This window comes from Eleginops maclovinus, chromosome 13 (genome assembly GCF_036324505.1).
Source record: "Eleginops maclovinus isolate JMC-PN-2008 ecotype Puerto Natales chromosome 13, JC_Emac_rtc_rv5, whole genome shotgun sequence".
NCBI classification, from domain to species: domain Eukaryota; kingdom Metazoa; phylum Chordata; class Actinopteri; order Perciformes; family Eleginopidae; genus Eleginops; species Eleginops maclovinus.
Window position 1 is genome coordinate 5198243 of NC_086361.1, and position 18205 is coordinate 5216447.

Genomic DNA, 18205 nt, shown 5'->3' on the forward strand with positions numbered 1-18205 from the left:
AATACATTCACAGCAAAGGGACTACAGCTCAAACTTTCTGAACTCACTTCTATTTCCTTCAGGAAAAAAAACATCTATGTGAACTCAAATGTCACATGATATAACGATTGCTTAAAAATAGTGTAAGAACATATAATGAACTTGTTTCTCTGACAATATCAATCAACTTGTTCTGCCCTGCGCTGGGTTAGCTGTCACAATGAATTATTCTTATAGGGTGCAAGAACCAGAACAAAGTATCATTCTTCGGCCCTGCTCTTCAGTCAGTGTGAATGTAAAGTGCTAGGAAAGGAGTAAACACATCTACTGTTACATTCAGAGAGACGACAGTACAGCAGTGACAATAGCACATCAGGATGGCAAGAAAAACTGGATGGACTCAAAGATGGTCCTAAAAGAAAGACCTGCTTGGAAGAAACACAGAGTACATTTCTGACAGGAACATTTGAGATTCTCCTGAGGAAATTCACTTTGAGATAGTAAATGGACTGCATTTATATCGCACTTCATCCTGTCATGACTAGGGTTGGGCACCGAAACGCGGTGCCAATAGGGCACCGGTTCTGACATAAACGGTAGTAACGTGTAGTAACTGTGTTCAATTTGGCCCTGGAAATAAAAGGGTATTGTTTTTTGACAACGTGTGTGCGTTTTTGTTTTTTTAATTACCGGTACGAGAACCGTTTCGGCACCGGTTTCAAAAATACCGAGTAGGCACCGGTATCGGATAAAACCCAACCGATACCCAACCCTAGTCATGACCCTCCAATGCGCCTCACATTCTACAAGTCATCATTTGCCCATTTACACCCATCCATACAGAGCAACGTTTCTTAGCTAACATTAAAGGTCCCCTATTATGCAAAATGCACTTTTTGATGTCTTTTATACATAAATATGTGTCCCCGGGGTGTAAGGAGACTCACAAAGTGTCAGAAAATACAACCCTCTTTCTTTTCCTCCTTACCCACTCTCTAATCTCTAAAAACCGGGTGACAAACGAGCTGATCCAGATTGACGTCATAACTGAAATGTGGGTTGGCTTCACATTGAACTCCTGGCAACATCCCGCCCACGTGACACGTCCCAACCTATCGTCCCCAATATACAGTCGCGAGGCAAATCCCCTCCGCAGCAGCTCTGTGTGTCTGTGCAGGATGTCTGCAGGAGGGACTTAGAGTTGTTGTTTATATAATACATATAATGTCTCTGTTCTAGTGGTAAACACTGAGAAGTGTTTCAGAAATAATGCTGGATGTGGTTTGGAACATAATATGGGGTTTAATCACGGCAGCAATTAGCTGAGTTTCTTCCTTAGAAACTTCTCTCTTCAGAGAGATATCATGATGCTCCAAAGGGGCGTGGCCAGCTTCAGCTCAGCTCAAATTTAAAGCGACAGTAACAGAATCAGCACTTCAGGAACAGGGCTCAAATAGAGGGGGATGAGGCATGCTACAATGGGGGATCTGTTTGGTATTTCAGCAAAACACTTCACAGACACATTTTGTATAGATGTTGCCCTACAAAATATTGTTCAATCATAGCATAATAATAGGAGACCTTTAAGTCAAGTATCTTGCCCAATGACACATGAACATCTTGACTTGCAAGGGCTGGGATCGAGCCCAAAACCTTACGATTGTTTGACAACTGCGCCACCACGCAGCCACAGTCCCAGAAAGATGTGTTAGATTGCTAATTATTTGGATTCATTTTTGATTATTTTGCCATTACGTTAAATGAATGTTACTTATTTGACAATAATGTTGTAGGCGAATTAGAATTATCCAAAATGACAATTGACTGCTCCTTATAGAATAATGCATTGAGGTTAATGGTGGTTGATTGAAAGTCAATGAGAGAGTGATTTTGGACTTGCTATAACAGGGACAGTGCAGATGGAACAGATAACATTAATGAGCGCTATGTCCCAGCACCAAACTCTGAAGCAGCTCAACCAGCAGGCATCATGTTCCAGTGCGTGCCCTGAGAAAAGGCTTATTATAGTGCATGGATTGTGTACACAAAATGAGTCAAGCATTGACAAATGCCAACTGAAATAGATTGGCTTATTTTCTGTTGATAGCAGGGGTGTGTATTGGAAAGCAGATAGTGATATGAAACGTATAATGACACGGGTAACAATTTCAGTTTTGCCATCTATTGCGATTCTGTAAGCAAGGCGATATATTGTGACTAACTTCAGGGTCGGCCGCCAGTGTAGTGATGTCTGTAAAAAGCAACACACTGCAGATATCTTCACAGCCTGAGCACATGTGTGTGTGTTATCACTTTCTCATACAGCTCGGGGTTTGTTTACTCAGCCCTCAGACAGATTAAGGAGTTAAAGAAGAATTTCATGAAACTGCAAATTGCAAAATGTTCATTAATAAATCCTTCACGTCAGGAATGTCAAATATTTCAACATCCTCAGTCACCCGAGAAATCCTGTAAAGCTATGCAACTTTGTGGCACCAAACTAAGTGCAGTGTTTCTCAACAAGTGAGTTATTACAAATAATTCTGACTGATGAAATGATGAAACCATGACCATAAGTATAAATTCAAACAGCGTTTAACCAGCTGACTCTAATAAACACCTTACCTAATCCACTATGTTTTTAGGAGAAATATGATTTACCATATAAACAAATCTTTAAAAAATGCACAGATAAACTACAATAGCCATATTATGGGGAGAAAACTAAATGATCGATACAAATCAGATTATGTTGATTTTGCAGAAAGTCAAACTGTAAATACTGAAAAAGTTCAAAACACTCTGCTCTCAAGATATAACCAAAGTAAAACACACCAAACCAATTACACTCGAGGGCTTGATTCTGTTGGCTCTGATATTGCTGTATGAAGAGCAAATGTATGGATCTCTCCCTGCCACAGTAGGGGAGTAAAATAACAGCCCACTGTTTCCCCCCCAACGGCCAGCAGATGGTGACTCTGAGAGAGAAGGTCTCACTGTTTGCTCGTCTGACTTTGGCTGGAGTGACTGACGGCAGTGCCAGGCAGCCGTCCCACACTTCACCAAACTAAAGGCTTTGCCCTGGCTGTGCCACTAATTTATGTTCTCCGCTTAAAGAAAAGAAAACAACAACACATCTAAGGAAGGATCCGAACGCCCCCTCACCAGTCTTTGAACGCTTCTAGTGTCTCTTCTGATTTGTGTGATCCTGCCTGGTTACGAGTTGGCAGCCGGAATTCTAATCACATATTGTGCTGCAGTCAGTATAGTGTGTGTAATACATTACTGTCATCACTTTAGCATTACAGTTGTTCACATTTCAGGAATTAGTGTTACAGGTCATGTTTAAACTCGTCCTAGATCTTATCTATGAGAATTTATTTTTCACACATGCACTTTTTGAACTTACATTGCATGCCTAAATAGCCACAGATATTAAAAAAAAAAGAGAAATCAAAGCACAGAGCAGATAATCAAAAGAAAACAAGGGTTTATAATTTGCATTAAAGTTTACATTCAAAATAAAGTACTTCATGTTAGGGAACAAGAAATTACAAGATAAGCACAAACAAGTAAACAAAAGTTGTAAAGAATTCATACAGACAGACTGTATCTTTATTTCACAACATATTTAGTTTTGAATCATTGGAATATATTTACTGACAAAGTTAAAACAAATACACGTGCAGATACTATTCTGGAGGACATAAGGATATACAGGTAATGCAGTGATCTGCAAATGCACTTTATCTTTGTATACTGCCCTTTAGTGTCCAGAATGTATACTGCACACACTCCTCTTTCCTGGGTCATAAGCCCGGTACACCGAGCATGGTACTGAAGAAGCTCATTTTGAAATGGGTATGCATTAAGTGTAGGAACAAAGGCTGTCTCTATTATTTGGAAACCGCGTGGAAGTGACAGGAGAAGCCTCTGGAAAGAAACAAGAAACTATTGGCACAATGGTCCCACATATTCTTAGGCACCAAGTAGTCATGGTGACGACTGCAAAATGGAAAATCAATAATGGATCCATAACACCACATTAAAAGCTGTGTTTCAGAATCTGTTGTGAGAAGACCCTACAACATTAACGAAACAACCGCATGAATACTTTTGTTTCTCTCAAACCAAGAGTTGAGCATTTAGTGTACGGTTGGGATAAACCTGTGTGAGTAAGTTGAGATGTGTAGTAAATTCAGCAAGACAAACCAGATTAATGTTACATAGATAACAAAAATTCACTGGTACTGCAATAACTCTACACTCCTCTCCCACACTGTGGGGCAGGACACATCATGAGTCATGGTTTATCTCTCACTCAGAAACTAGTTAAGAGTTGTTTTATTGTTTCGGGAACTGACAACGGACCAAAAACCAGCCTTTATGTTTATGGACACCACTGTGTTCTTCCTAGCCCTGTGAACATGTGCTGATGCTTCTGACACCGTAAGGCAGATCAACATTGTCTTCTTAGAGCCGTGATGCTAGCAATGCTAAAAACCACCAACGGCTAAGATTTCAATAAGACCACTACAGTTGTGGGAAAAAGAAACCGCAGTAAAACTATTTTGTTAGGTTTCAGTAACAAAACAACTGGTTAGGTTTAGTAGGACATCATGGTTTGGTTCAAAATGAGTAAGTGTGTTACCTTTTTAACTTAGTGACATAAAGCAAAATAAAGGATTGTTTGCTTTTGGTTTTAAATGGGACGCAAACAGCGGTATCGTGGTGAGCCACAGCTAGGATAAAAGTTATACTAAACCAGAATCATTTTCATCTTTACTATTCTTCTGACCTTGACAGAATCATGGTGTTTCATTTCTCTCATAAGCATTTTGTGTTCTATTTTGTATCACTATGACTTGTACTCACGTCAACAGAGTGACTGGGACTGGGTGACTGGGAACGCAGGGAAGACCAAGGAGTTGGTGGTGGATTTCCGACGGCGCCAACACTCCCCCCACCCACACGAGTGAACATCCAGGGAGTGGACATAGAGATTGTGAAATCCCTTTAAGTACCTGGGTGTTCATCTGAAAAACAAACTGGACTAGTCCGACAACTCTGCTGCTCTCTACAAGAAGGGACAGAGCAGACTCTTTCTGCTGAGGGGCACTCCTTCAGACCTTCTATGACTCTGTGGTGGCATCAGCCATCTTCTATGGTGTGGCCTGCTGGGGCTGCAGTATCTCGGCTGCTGACAGGAAGAGACTGAACAGACTGATGAGGAAGGCCAGCTCTGTCCTGGGGAGTCCTCTGGACACTGGGGGGTGGTGGGAGACAGGAGAATGACAGCCAAGCTGTCCTCCCTGCTGGACAATGTGTCCCACCCCCTCCAGGATACCCTGTACGCACTGTGCAGCTCCTTCAGTGACAGGGTGCTGCACCCGCGGTGTCTCACAGAGAGATACTGCAAGTCCTTCCTTCCTGCAGCTGTCAGACTCTATAACCATCATGGCCCCCGGTAGACCCCTCATATATAACATCCCTGACTATAACACCCCCTGTGTTAATAACTGTTGCAATACATATCTGGCTGCTATACTTTTATTTTTGTGTATTTTGCAATTGTGTTGAATTGATTCTTGTATATATATTTTTTTTATGTCTTGGGTGTAATTTTAAGCTGTCTTTGGCTCTTTCTGCTGTAACAATGCAAATTTGCCCTCTGTGGGACTATTAAAGGTATTCTGATTCTGATTCTTGATTTGGCATTACTGACGTCTTATTTAACAGCCGACACTGTCTGCCTCTCAAACTGTCTGCAGCTTGATAACAACTTATCCTGTCTCCATTTGTTGTGAGATAAAGAGACAGCTCCGACCGTGTATACATGTGTCTCATAAGGTTAATGATAAGGGCCATCATGGCAGCAATCCAAGGAGACAACGTTGATACAGACGCCTTAATCTGATACACATTTGATCAGACCCCAGCATTTTCATCACGCCTGGGGGCCGTGGCTCGTACAGTAAGTCATATGAAGGCCATTGAAGTGAAAGTCATACAATCCTGCTTGTGCTATTGAGTGGGCAGAGACAATAACCCTGCCACACGACTCTGCTGCAGTACCCCACCCCAGCAGATCAATAACAGAGACGATCAGGGAGGAGGGGGAATGAGGTATTGTTGTTTGTGGTCTGAAGAGAAAGTATAAACTCAACACCCACCACAGGAAGTGCTGAGGCAGCGGCTAACGTCTTCTGAGTGTCTCAGTGTTCAGATAGAGAATAGAGGTGGAGGAGCAGTGGACTATCACTGTGAAACCCCCCATGAGGAATAAATAAGCTTAATGAGATCATGGTAATGAAAAGGTGTTATGCAATATATATTTTTTAACTGCTTAAAAGATTCTCAGAGGGAGTGTAAAGTAGAAAGTAGATTCTCATTACAGGCACCATGTCCAGTGAATTCAGAGGGGTGATCTTATGAAATATTGTTTTGTTAATAAGTGACAGAAATTCAACAGGAAATTATGATTTGTTTAAGGTTGGCAGTGAAGGTGTCAGTAGTGTAAATCACAGAACATGAATCGCATAAACCCATTACATCTGAGTCAATATTTCCCTTTTGCTCGGCTGCAAAAACAATTATGCTTAGAAAATGGGCGTGTACCACTTTGTTTGTGACAAAAGCAATGAAGCCGAGATTACAGAAAAAATAAATATGATTGCGCTGTGCAAAACACTAGCCATGTTAGCATTGCTTAACCACCTTAGCCCATCAATGCAGGCAGAAGCACCTAACCACCAAAACAACAAATGTACCTGCCAAACAATAACCAAGGTAAACTATGGTCTGCCACTATGATAACTAATTTCACAAATGCCAATGCAAGAGATAGATAGCATAAAAGCATACAAGCAAAAACTTCTGGCAATGGAAATGACCATCACGCAGGTCTACAGCAGAGTAAACAAAAACACAGCTTATTATTTTTGCTGTTTTGGCCTGGAACACAAAAACAAACTGTCAGCATAATATGCAACAAATCCTCAGAAGTAAAGCAGGCAGTCAATAGCAGTCAGCACTGACAGAAAAAAACAAGCTTCCAACTTGAAGTGCACATTGCAAGCAGATAAAATGCAATTACAACATGAATGAAGAAGATTGAACATTCAACTTTATTGTCATTGCACAGAGTACAAGTACTAGGACAACGAAATGCGGTCTCTGCATTTGACCCATCCTAGTGTTAGGAGCAGTGGGCTGCCATTATGTACGGCGCCCGGGGAGCAGTGTAGGTAACCAGTGTCTTGCTCAGGGACACCACGGTGGCACTTGGTCTTTCGGGGACTTGAACTGGTGACCTTCCAGTTCCCAGGCCAAGCCCCTAACCACTTTGACAGCCCCACAAACATGCCACCAGCTGCAGTGAGTATCACAGACACATCACAATTATCACCATTATAACAAAGCTGCCAAAAAGGGATTTGATTGACTGTTGAGAAAAGCTTCCTAGGAGAAGACTCCATGAGTAGCAGCATTAACAGCTGAAGATAGCAGCAGTGTTACAGTAACAATGTCTTTCAACACTAAATCTCCCTTATAGACATTTCCATCTTTTTTCTCATTCTACGTGAACAGCGTACCTGCGATGCGGATGACTGCCCTGTCTGCTGGGTCCAGCACATTCTCAGAGGCCGACTTGGAGCGCTTGATGCGATGGTGTTTGGGCAGGTTCCAGGGCAGCGTGTCTCCGGGGGATGGAGTGTAACTTATTGAGCTCAAATCACTGGAGCTCTCCTCAGAAGCAGCCCTGACCAGAGGCCTCCTCTTGGGCCTGTCCTTCACCTCCTCCATGGTCTGGATGGACAAAGAGAGAAGAAAATGATGAACATGGAGTCAGAGAACCTCTCAAAATGGAACAAAGAGAAGGTTCCTGTATGTTCTTGCAACTTAACTACCAAATATTAGACGTAGGTACTAGACCACCAAGGCCAGATTCACTTTTCGAGAAATTACAAAAGGAGGAACTTTTCCTTTTTACCACATTTTCAAGCAAACAAGAAAACAAATAGCCTGTTAGGTAAACGTACAGCAATAAAATCGCTTGACTTCATGACACATGCATGAGAGCAAGCTTCTAAAGTTATGACACATTGGCGCAAATATGAGGTAAGCCTTTTGTAAGAAGGTTTTATTGATATAAAAAATGTAAACAAAACAAGCTAACTCTTTACTTTATTTAACAAACTTACAGTTAAATATTATAATAAACAAATACACTGTACATAGGGTATGCAAATAATTCAATAACAGGAATAAATAATAAAAAAATACAGTTCACATACTAGACTACTGGTCTTCTGAGAAGCATGTTATGTTTTACCCATTGTGTGTAAGCTTGAATCATCTTACACATAGTCTACATGCTAACGTTGAAATACAGTATTTTTGCCTGTAGTTAAAGAAAGGCTCTGGGGTTTGTAACTTATAACAGTTATGCTGTTTTTTAATCATGTTTCTCGCACAGAAGGAATATGTTGTGGGGCCGCGAATATGTTCTCCTACTGTTAGCTTACTGTAGTGCTAACTGTTTCTGGAGGGCTTACCGTCCATGACTTTCTGTGACATCTTATTTCTCTGCCGCCTAAAAGTTCTATAGTCCATTTCGCGGAAAAAACCTTGGGACCCTGTTCGTTAGAATATATATGTTATTCGTGGCAGCACAAGTTAAGAGCTTTGTCATTAAACGGTACTAGAGGTTAACCTAGAACGTCCTTGGGGCTGGCTAATTACTAATTAGAAACACCTGTGAACAGCTAGCGTCACTTCTGGCTAAAAACAACACGTGCATTTCTCTTAAAGCAACAGGCACACTTTAAATGACCCATAGTAATCACAGGTGTTCTCTGCCAGAAACAAAAAGATATCAGCCATGGGATTGTGAATTGTGTTATAAAAAATGTAGTTCTCAGATAATTACCCCCACCTTTTCCTTATTAATTTCCAGTTTGCTTGATCATGAAATAATTATGGCAGTCGAAATCCTTACAGTGAATTAGAATATTTTTTGATGCAAGTACATCAAAATAAAGCTAATGTTTGCAAAATTCCAATTAGCCTATAATGTGAATTGATGCTGAAGTTAAGATGATCCACTGTTATGCAGACACATCAAAACAATACTCCAACAACGCATTTAGTTGTTAATAACAGTTATCTGGGAATGATAACTATTAGAAACACTGCACAGTCATACTGTACCATCAAAAATATGATTCTAGGGTAAGTTAATAAATGATGATACTGAAATATTGCCCAGCCCGAAATGTGGAACATCTATATTTAGCCCTAATGTGCAGTAACCAGGTCAAAAGCTCAAGGTTGCAGCCAAGTGATCAGACAGTATTTTTCACCAAAATCCTTGAGCCCTGACTCATTCAGAGAGCTGCTGTTAGAAACGGCAGGTGCTGCAGATGAACTGTACAACGTCACCACGCTTATTTTCAGCTGAGTCACCATCAAGCACTCAGAATGCTCCCCACAGGGGCGCTGGCTGCTCCGCCACAGCCTCTCTGATTGGACAGCAGCAGAAAGGACCAAAGTCCCAGGAGTAGTATAAACAGTGCATTAGATACAGTTCACATTTAGGTTAGGATTGAGCTACATGTAAATGCTATTTCTGGCTAATTGCTGTTTATAGAACTGATTCAGTGCAACACTATTGTCATTTAGGCAAAAGGCTTAGTAATAAAGTAAAGTCACATTGAACGTCTCCATATGACACATAACACTACCTGTGTGGAAGTTTCTTTTCAGAAAATCTTGACAACAAACTGTTTTGTCAGTCAGTTTATCACGCTGTACCTCAATGTCACAGGTTTTTTGTTTTTTTTAACAGTGTTAGCCTCTGAAAGTAGGACCGTGAAACATTTCCAGTGACAGTTTATTGACTGATCCTAATGGAGACATGGGCATGTTGCCACCATTTGAATTGTCAGTTATACCGGTGTTTAGCTTTGCTCCTATGATAAAGCATTTTTTTAAATTGCAAGCTTTCTATTTATACTTCAGGGAAATGCAACATGGTTACACAAGGCTGGAGCTACATACACGGAGAAAATCATGTTAAAAATGCATAACTTCTGAAAATAGCTCTTATGAACAGCAGATCGGTTGCCTTGAGGTGACGCTGAATATCATCACATAATCAGTTGTAGCTCAATATACAGAATGTATTAACTCAGTCAAGGGGAAATGTGTGAATAAATCATGACTGTGCTGCAGAGCTCTATTCAGTTACATTCACTTAAAGCACCCACATATCTGCAGCTTTGACATGAAACAAAGTTGTTTCATGTCAAAGCTGCAGATATGTGGGTGCTTTAAGTGAATGTAACTGAATAGAGCTCTATTATAACTATGTTAATAGTTCTATTAACATAATAAACATATCCAATGACAACATTACTTCTGTCCACCCTCCTGTCTCTAACACATTACTATTCAGACTGGCATTCCTTTAGTATGGCCTTCACCCAAGCAAGCAGAAAGCCTCAGGCTGATCGCAGTCACCAGGCAACCCTGATGAGCTCCTGAAACTCTCAGGACTTGGACTTGGAAGAAAGTTAAGTGATGTGTGCTGGAATGAAGAGACTGACAGGGGCTGAATCATTGACAGCTGACTGAGGCTCACGTCTTCCACCCTCTTAACTGTGAACAACTGATGGACTTCATTAGGACTGAATCTGTTGATCATCCCCTGACAGATAGTCTGGATTCTTTAAAAAAAACAAACTCAAAATAGCACTGATTTAGGCTACACTGCAATGCCCCACCTGACAGCAGGCTCTTTAGCAGCAGTGATGGAAGACACGGCAGGTGCACCTGCTGTTACACAGGTTAGAAAGATGCTTTAATAACACAATTGCGTTTTTTCAGTGACTATAGCTAATATTAATCTGCAGTGTATTCAATGTCACTCAGTCCTGTCAATAGCACGATCGGCGCTGCGGCAAAACATGCATTATGAATCATGTGGATCCGGTGTTTACTCACGTCAAATATATCCATGATGAATGCAGTTTGGTCGACGTGGACCCTCGCAAAAAAAATCTGATTATAGCAGTGCTTCTGTCGGTTGATCTGTCCGGGTTACATCCGCTGAAAGTTAGAGAAGCAGCATCCCGAGCCGCAGCGGGGGCGTGCCTGAGTCCTGCTCCTGCAGAGTCCCGGCTGTCAGACCTGCACTGATCGGGGCTGCAGGATGATCATGCACGTAGAATCCGCTCCCTTTGACTGCCTAACTCCCTGATGCTAGTACAACAGCACGGGTGAAGTTGTCGCTAAACAGCAGGCACGCGTTAGGAAGAGGATGAGAGCAGAGATCTGATTGCACCCTGGGTGCGCATGGAAACTGAGCTCAGATCAGGCTTAGAGCAGAGTGTGAAGGAAAAAGCTTCTTCACGCCTTACCTATACCAAATTGATTGATATGTTAATCTCATGAAAGACATATATGATCTAAACAGTGATCTTACCCTATGTCTTATTGTATTTATTTTGAGTTCATTAACGATCATATTTCTATATATTTGGGGGACAAAGGAGATCCTTGAACTTCACACCTTTAGGATGCTGAATCAGTGCCAGCACATGAGTGCTGAGCTCAGCATCTGTCCTGCATCTGGATACAGATGGCTGCTGTGATAGTAAATATGGCCTACATTTAATATACACCTACATCCAGTGTTGGAATAGTGTAAAATGTAATAAAACTCAATTTTGCAGCAGATTGCCAATGACATTAATATCTGCATAGTTATTTAAGCCGTACATTTTGGTAATATTGTTATTAATTGTATTATTATTATTATCATCATCATCATTTATTTTCAATTTATTCATATTTCATTTATTTTTCATTTTTGTTACCATTTTTCTGTTCTCTCATAATTATTTTTATTTGATTTATTCTTCAGATTTTTTTTTACCATTGCTTCTCTTCCCCCACTTTTTTCTTTCAATTACATTTTTGGGTTTGAAGTGTATGACCTGTGAATATATGGGCTTTTTTTTTTTTCAAAATATGATCAATCATTTTCCATTTTGAGATTATACACTGCCCGGCCCAAAAAAAAAAGGTCACAAGCCTGTAAGGGGCAGTGCTATGATCTGGGGTTGCTGCAGTTGGTCTGGTCTAGGTTCAGCAACGTGCCCAAAGAATGAGGTCAGCTGACTACCTGAATATACTGAATGACCAGGTTATTCCATCAATGGATCTTTTCTTCCCTGATTGCACGGGCATGTTCCAAGATGACAATACCAGGATCCATCGGGCTCAGATTGTGAAAGAGTGGTTCAGGGAGCATGAGACATCATTTTCACACATGGAGTGGCCCCCACAGAGTCCAGACCTGAACCCGATTGAGAATCTTTGGGATGTGCTGGAGAAGAATTTGCGCAGTGGTCCGAATCTCCCGCCATCAATACAAGATCTTGGCGAAAAATTAATGCAAGACAGAAATAAATGTTGTGACATTGCAGAAGCTTGTGGAAACGATGCCACAGCGAATGTGTGCCATAATTAAAGCTGAAGGCGGTCCAACGAATATTAGAGTGTGTGACCTTTTTCTTGGCCAGGCAGTGTATCTTGTCATAGCTATGCATCACAAGTACATTGACAATTCAATTGATTGTATATCCAAGTTAAAAGGATCTTTGGAGTTAAATAAGCCAAATGTTGCCATGGACAGATATCTTAAATCCTGACAAAGCCTGCAATTCCAAGCTTGAGTGGGTATTAGGTGTCAGGACAGGACCCAAGTGCAGTAAATCAAGGGGAAGCAGGTAAGGGTCAAAAACAAAAAGCAAGCTTTATTCAAAAGCTGTTGACGAAAGCACGAAGCAAGGGGAACACAGGACATGAAAAACACTTAGCTTCAGACATGAAGAGCGACAGGAACAGGCAGGTATCATGGACAAGATCAGGGAAGAAATGACAACGACCGAACAACAGACAAAAGGGAAACAGGGACTAAATACACATGGGTAATCACAAGACGAGAGACAGCTGGAAGGGGGAGGAGAAACACAGGGACAACAGGTGAACACAATGACACAATCAGGCACAGGAGGGAAACGCAGACAGGAAGTGAAGCTTAACATGAAACAAGAGGGAAAACATTTCAAAATAAAACACAAAACACAAAGACATGACAGACACGAAACAAGGATCATGACATTAGGTGGACAATTATTGCGTGTTTATAATAAAGTGAAGACAAATAAATCATTCTCTATGTCAACTACATACAGTAGCTCCAGCCACTGAAAATGGCCATGAACTTTGGATACAAGCTCTGGAATAACATGCTAATTGGTCCCTATGTTGGTGCCTTTTTTACAGTTAAAATATTCTGTCATCATGATATCTAAAAACAAATAACCAAAGCCTTCTCCCAAATAGACTTGGCTCACCAAAATATTCCGAACTGACTCCTTGTGTAAACCTGAAGATATGCATGTTGAGTCACGCTAACATTTAGTTCATCACATCTACTGTACAATGTATCTGCCAGCTTATGTCTGTCTGCACTCTGTCATAGAAATGCAAATAAACAGAACTATCAATCAGCAAATATGTTACTCTCTTTTTGCCTTGCAATTTGGTTATTCTGTCATGTCTTTCAAGTTTTATCTTTGCTCCAAATGTGGCCTAGTTGTCCCAAGTCAAATTAAAAAGTGTCATGCTGAGCCATTACGTAATCACAGCACCATGAATGATAGATGGATTGTTGTGTGAGTGTTCAAACTACATTATTAGTCCCTCAGCTTGTTGAATGAACAAATGGGCTCAGCGGAGCTGGGGGCTGGGTTCACTCTAATTCCTAGCCAGTTTTTCTAAGCCAAAATTACGTGCCATCATTTGTGAAAGCCAGCCTTTGTGCCAATTTTTCACCCATTGTGCTGTAGGACCAACATCATCAACCAAGTGCTTCATGCAGCCAGAGAACAGAGGAAAGGGAATGATGCTCCAGGTCATGTTAAAATGACTCTAGTCAAAAATTCAGTCGTAAAAAAGGATTGCCACCAAAGGCTAATTATCTCATATTAGCTCCTACTGTATGTGAGAAGTCTGCTCTTTTAAACCTTCCTCAAGCGCAAGTTGAATACTCATGTGCCTGGCAGGACTAGCAGCAACCTGTTGCAACCACAATCTGATATAATGTTGTAAGTTTCCAAAAAATATTTATATGATTTTTAAGAAGTGTTTTGTGTGTATCCTAAGTTCAACATAAACAAATATTTTAATAAAATCTAAACATGTTTATATGGTTAACACTATGTTAGTGCACCAAAAATAAAAAAATGCTTCAAATTGAACTTAAGCATTGCTTGAAACACTTTACATACTTTCATTTGTTCAACAGTAATATAGGGAATGTATTCTAGTTTAATTTCTACAAAATAAGTCAATTAAAAAAATGTTCTTATTCATGTTCATATCTGCATATCAGGTTTCTATTCCAACATTTTCAAATGCTTTAATGTTGTTGAAAGACTGACGTTCACGTTTTTGGTGTGTATATTTGTGTTTGCCATCTGCCTGAAACACTCAGCTTTTGGCCCCTGTATCTGTAAGACTGGCATTCCCAAATAAATGAACAGGAGCCCGGAAGTTTTTCATGTAATTTCCTTTAAATATATTTACTTATTATTATTATTATTATTATTATTATTATTATTATTATTATTATTATTATTATTATTATTATTAACATTATGGTTATTGTTTATGATTATTATTATTATTAATAATAATAATACTAATATTATTATTATTAATAATAATAATATTATTATTAATATTAGTATTATTATTATTATTATTATTAATAATAAGAATAATAATAATATTATTATTAATATTAGTATTATTATTAATAATAATAATAATAATAATAATATTAGTATTATTATTATTATGGTTATTGTTTATGATATTTATTATTATTAATAATAATATTACTATTATTATTGTTATGAATGCAATGCCTTTATAGCCACGATAAAAAATCTAACATTATTTGCCAAAAGAAGAAGTACTTTCTGCCCCCTCGGGCACTCGCTCATGCAAATGCAAGGCAAAATCAATAAAAGTAGTGAACTAAAATATTAGTTATATGTGCAGCTGACTTAGCTCTTAAAACAAAAAGCTTCAAATCCAAATAACAGTTTTGAAAGGTTCAAAACAGACTATAAAACCAGTGGAGAAAGTGATCCTGAGATGCAGGAAAAGGGGCGTTTGACGACACACAGTGGAGAAACATTGCTCACCTTCTGTGATGTGGCTGCAGTCACAGTTTCCAACCCAGCTTTAAGAGGTCGTTTCCTCCTCTTCTTGACCGCCGGACATGGTGGATCCTTCACCACAGCTTCCTCTGGCTGGACACAAGCAGCAGTCTTCTCTTTGGGCTTTTTCTTTCTCTGAAATAACAACATGTTTTTATCAACCTGGAGTTGTCCCTATTGTAACATTTTAATCCCTTGTGAAAATTACTACAGTTTAATACAGTTTAGGAACAAAAAATCCCTATAACATAACACCACATGGAACCAATTTCGGATTTCATTTACAAAACTAAAGCTTATTTTTAACGTTTGCTTGGGGGAAATCCCACTCTCCAATTAAAGATCTCACCATTGGAAAACAGCAGCTCCTCATATCTGGCATGCACTGACTGAGGCAGACAAAAGCCTCCTTCTCCAGAGGCCTTTGATTCTGATTAGGGCTGTCAGGTAAACAAACGGGGGTTTGTTTTTCCTACTGCTGAAACTCCCTGAAGAGGACTGCATCAAATGGGTTTTGGCACCCAATTGATAAATCATACTGTAATTGAATAGAAACTTGACTGCTTATTTTAAAGACTATTAATCAGAGAATATAATGTCTACTACAGTTGTATTTGTTAGCTATTTTTGTAAATCTTTTTTTGCAACACGCTTTGAGAGTTTTCATGAACTGTCAATAATTTCTTCTGGATGAATATCATGCTTTGAGTGATTGTCCCCTCTATGGTGGCCCTGAAGCTGCAAATAAACCAAACATGGGCAAATAGAGAAAATCATCTTCAAAATTGACAGCACGATGTGAAATATTGAGAGAAATAAGCCCAAAAGTGAGGAAATAGAGCCTCCGTACCTTTCTTTCCTGTGAATACAAGCTGACATTTCCATTTTCGGAAAGATTTACAAGCCCTTTCTTTCATACAGTTTCAGAAAAATCACATGCAATCACAATGAAATCATTCATGTACTGCAAAGCGTGATGGATATGCTAGAAATGTTAAGTCACTGAGCTGCTGTAACCTTCAAACCCCCCTCCTACAATCTCTTGCTGTCTTCTGAATAAATGAATGCAATACGATGACTGTGGTTTGACATTAAACAACTATCCCACTTTTCTAATATATGAAGTACATGCTCATACAGTATTGACTCAATAAGATCCATGTGTTTCATACTTTCATATTTGGGATTTTTTTTTGCCATTGTCTTCTATGTGATCTGATTCAGAACAGACTGACATCTTAATAACTTATGGCTGCTGTGGGTTCCTCAGACAGAGCCCTCACATGTCTCTCTGTCCATGCACTGGATGCTGCAGGAGGAAATGGACGTCTGTTGGCATGTCGGTGCCAAACAGACAAAGGGCTTCACTCATGGAGGCATTTCAGAGAGCCTCTCAAACTTATCACACACAATGACTACACAGTGCTTCTCCACTGTGTAACAACACTCATAATGACGGTGCCAAAACACACTGAGTGAGGCCACTTACAGATCTGTTATGAGCCCACTCTCAGAATACTTAGTAAAGGAATTGCAGCGTGATAAAGCTGCAGCTGCCAAGAGGATATATTACGGTGATTTTGATGATATACACAACAAAATGTTACAAGAGGGGGCTAAAGCTAAAAAGTATCTGTTCAATATTACGGTATATTCACTTGGTATGGCTTTTATACACTGTAGTAGATGCACTAACATTGCATGTTCTTTAACTGACTGGGTCTTTGTGTGAGAACAATGCACTTGTTTTGAGCGTTAGCCAATGCCAGTTCCTCTTGCATTTATAAAAAAGAAACACTGTTGCTAATGGTGGAAAAAATGAAATGCATCACTTCCCCTTATAACTAACATAGAACTTCAAATATAAAAACAGGAAACACTGCACAGTGAATCACTGCAGTGCTGCACAAGTCAGCAACCTCACGTTTCAAAATGTTAGCCTGATAGCTAGCACACTAGCTAAAATTGGTTCCAATTTAAATATTTAAACAATACTGGGGGAAATGTGAACAGCTGTCAGATGCAATGGCCTTTGGTTCAGACACTTGTGTTCACCCCAGTATGAATTGTAACTGTAAACATTTTCAGTTAGCACCATCATCAGGTCAAAGTCTTTGTTAGCCTATTTGACTCAAAACTGAAATATCTAGCAGCCTTTAACGCTAACTCATGTTAACATGCTAACATTGAGAATTATTGAGAGCATGTTAGCATTTAGCTCATAGCACTGAGGTGCCTTTCGATGCTAGACTATGACAGTTTACCAATTTAAATGTAGCTGACCTGCTTTAATAACTCATTATAGGATGTGTGTTCATTTCAAAGCATCAAACATAGTTTCTGAACTAGCGTTCGTGAGTGCTGCAAGTTTACTAAAAACTGAAAGATGCTTTGAAGCTGCATTTATTTCTAAAGTGGTATTAATCAAGGTTTAATCCACCAGTGCTTTGCTGATTCAATCCACATCTTTATTTAAAACTCGACCCCCTCTAAAAGCATTGAAAATGTAGGTAATGTTATAATGTAATCCATACACTAAGGTACTTGAGGAACCATTACAGGTGCTTTGGTAGGTTTGTTACTTGAGCATTTTAATTTTTATGTAACTTTATACTTCTACTCTATTTATACTCCTGCATACAAGCAACATATCATGATTTTATAAAATATGCTGCATTGCTGTATTAGGCTCCCCAGCAGTTTTAAAGGAGTTAAAATGAGCACAACCATAAATAAACTCAAATAAAATGCAACATACACATTCATGGAGCAGTAATATTATTACAGAAGCATCATATATCATAGTAAAACAGTGACAGAGAACATTTTTCTACATATTGAATATTGAAATGTTTTATACTCCAAGTACTTTTGGGTGGTGTGAGTATTTTAATGAGTTCGGTTTGTACGTAGCATGCTATTAA

General features: G+C 39.5%; 1 protein-coding gene across 2 annotated transcripts in view; it reads right to left on the reverse strand.

The window, feature by feature from the left end:
- Nucleotides 1–11180, reverse strand: part of pleca (plectin a) — a 98288-nt gene extending 87108 nt beyond the window's left edge. For both annotated transcript variants that reach the window (XM_063899863.1, XM_063899862.1), the window contains exons 1-2: nucleotides 10987–11180; nucleotides 7575–7788 (exon numbers count right to left, since the gene is read on the reverse strand). In XM_063899863.1, coding sequence (XP_063755933.1) covers nucleotides 7575–7788; nucleotides 10987–11001 — 229 coding nt within the window. In that variant the 5' untranslated portion in view covers nucleotides 11002–11180. The remainder of the gene's footprint in view (nucleotides 1–7574; nucleotides 7789–10986) is intronic.
- Nucleotides 11181–18205: the final 7025 nt, after the last annotated feature.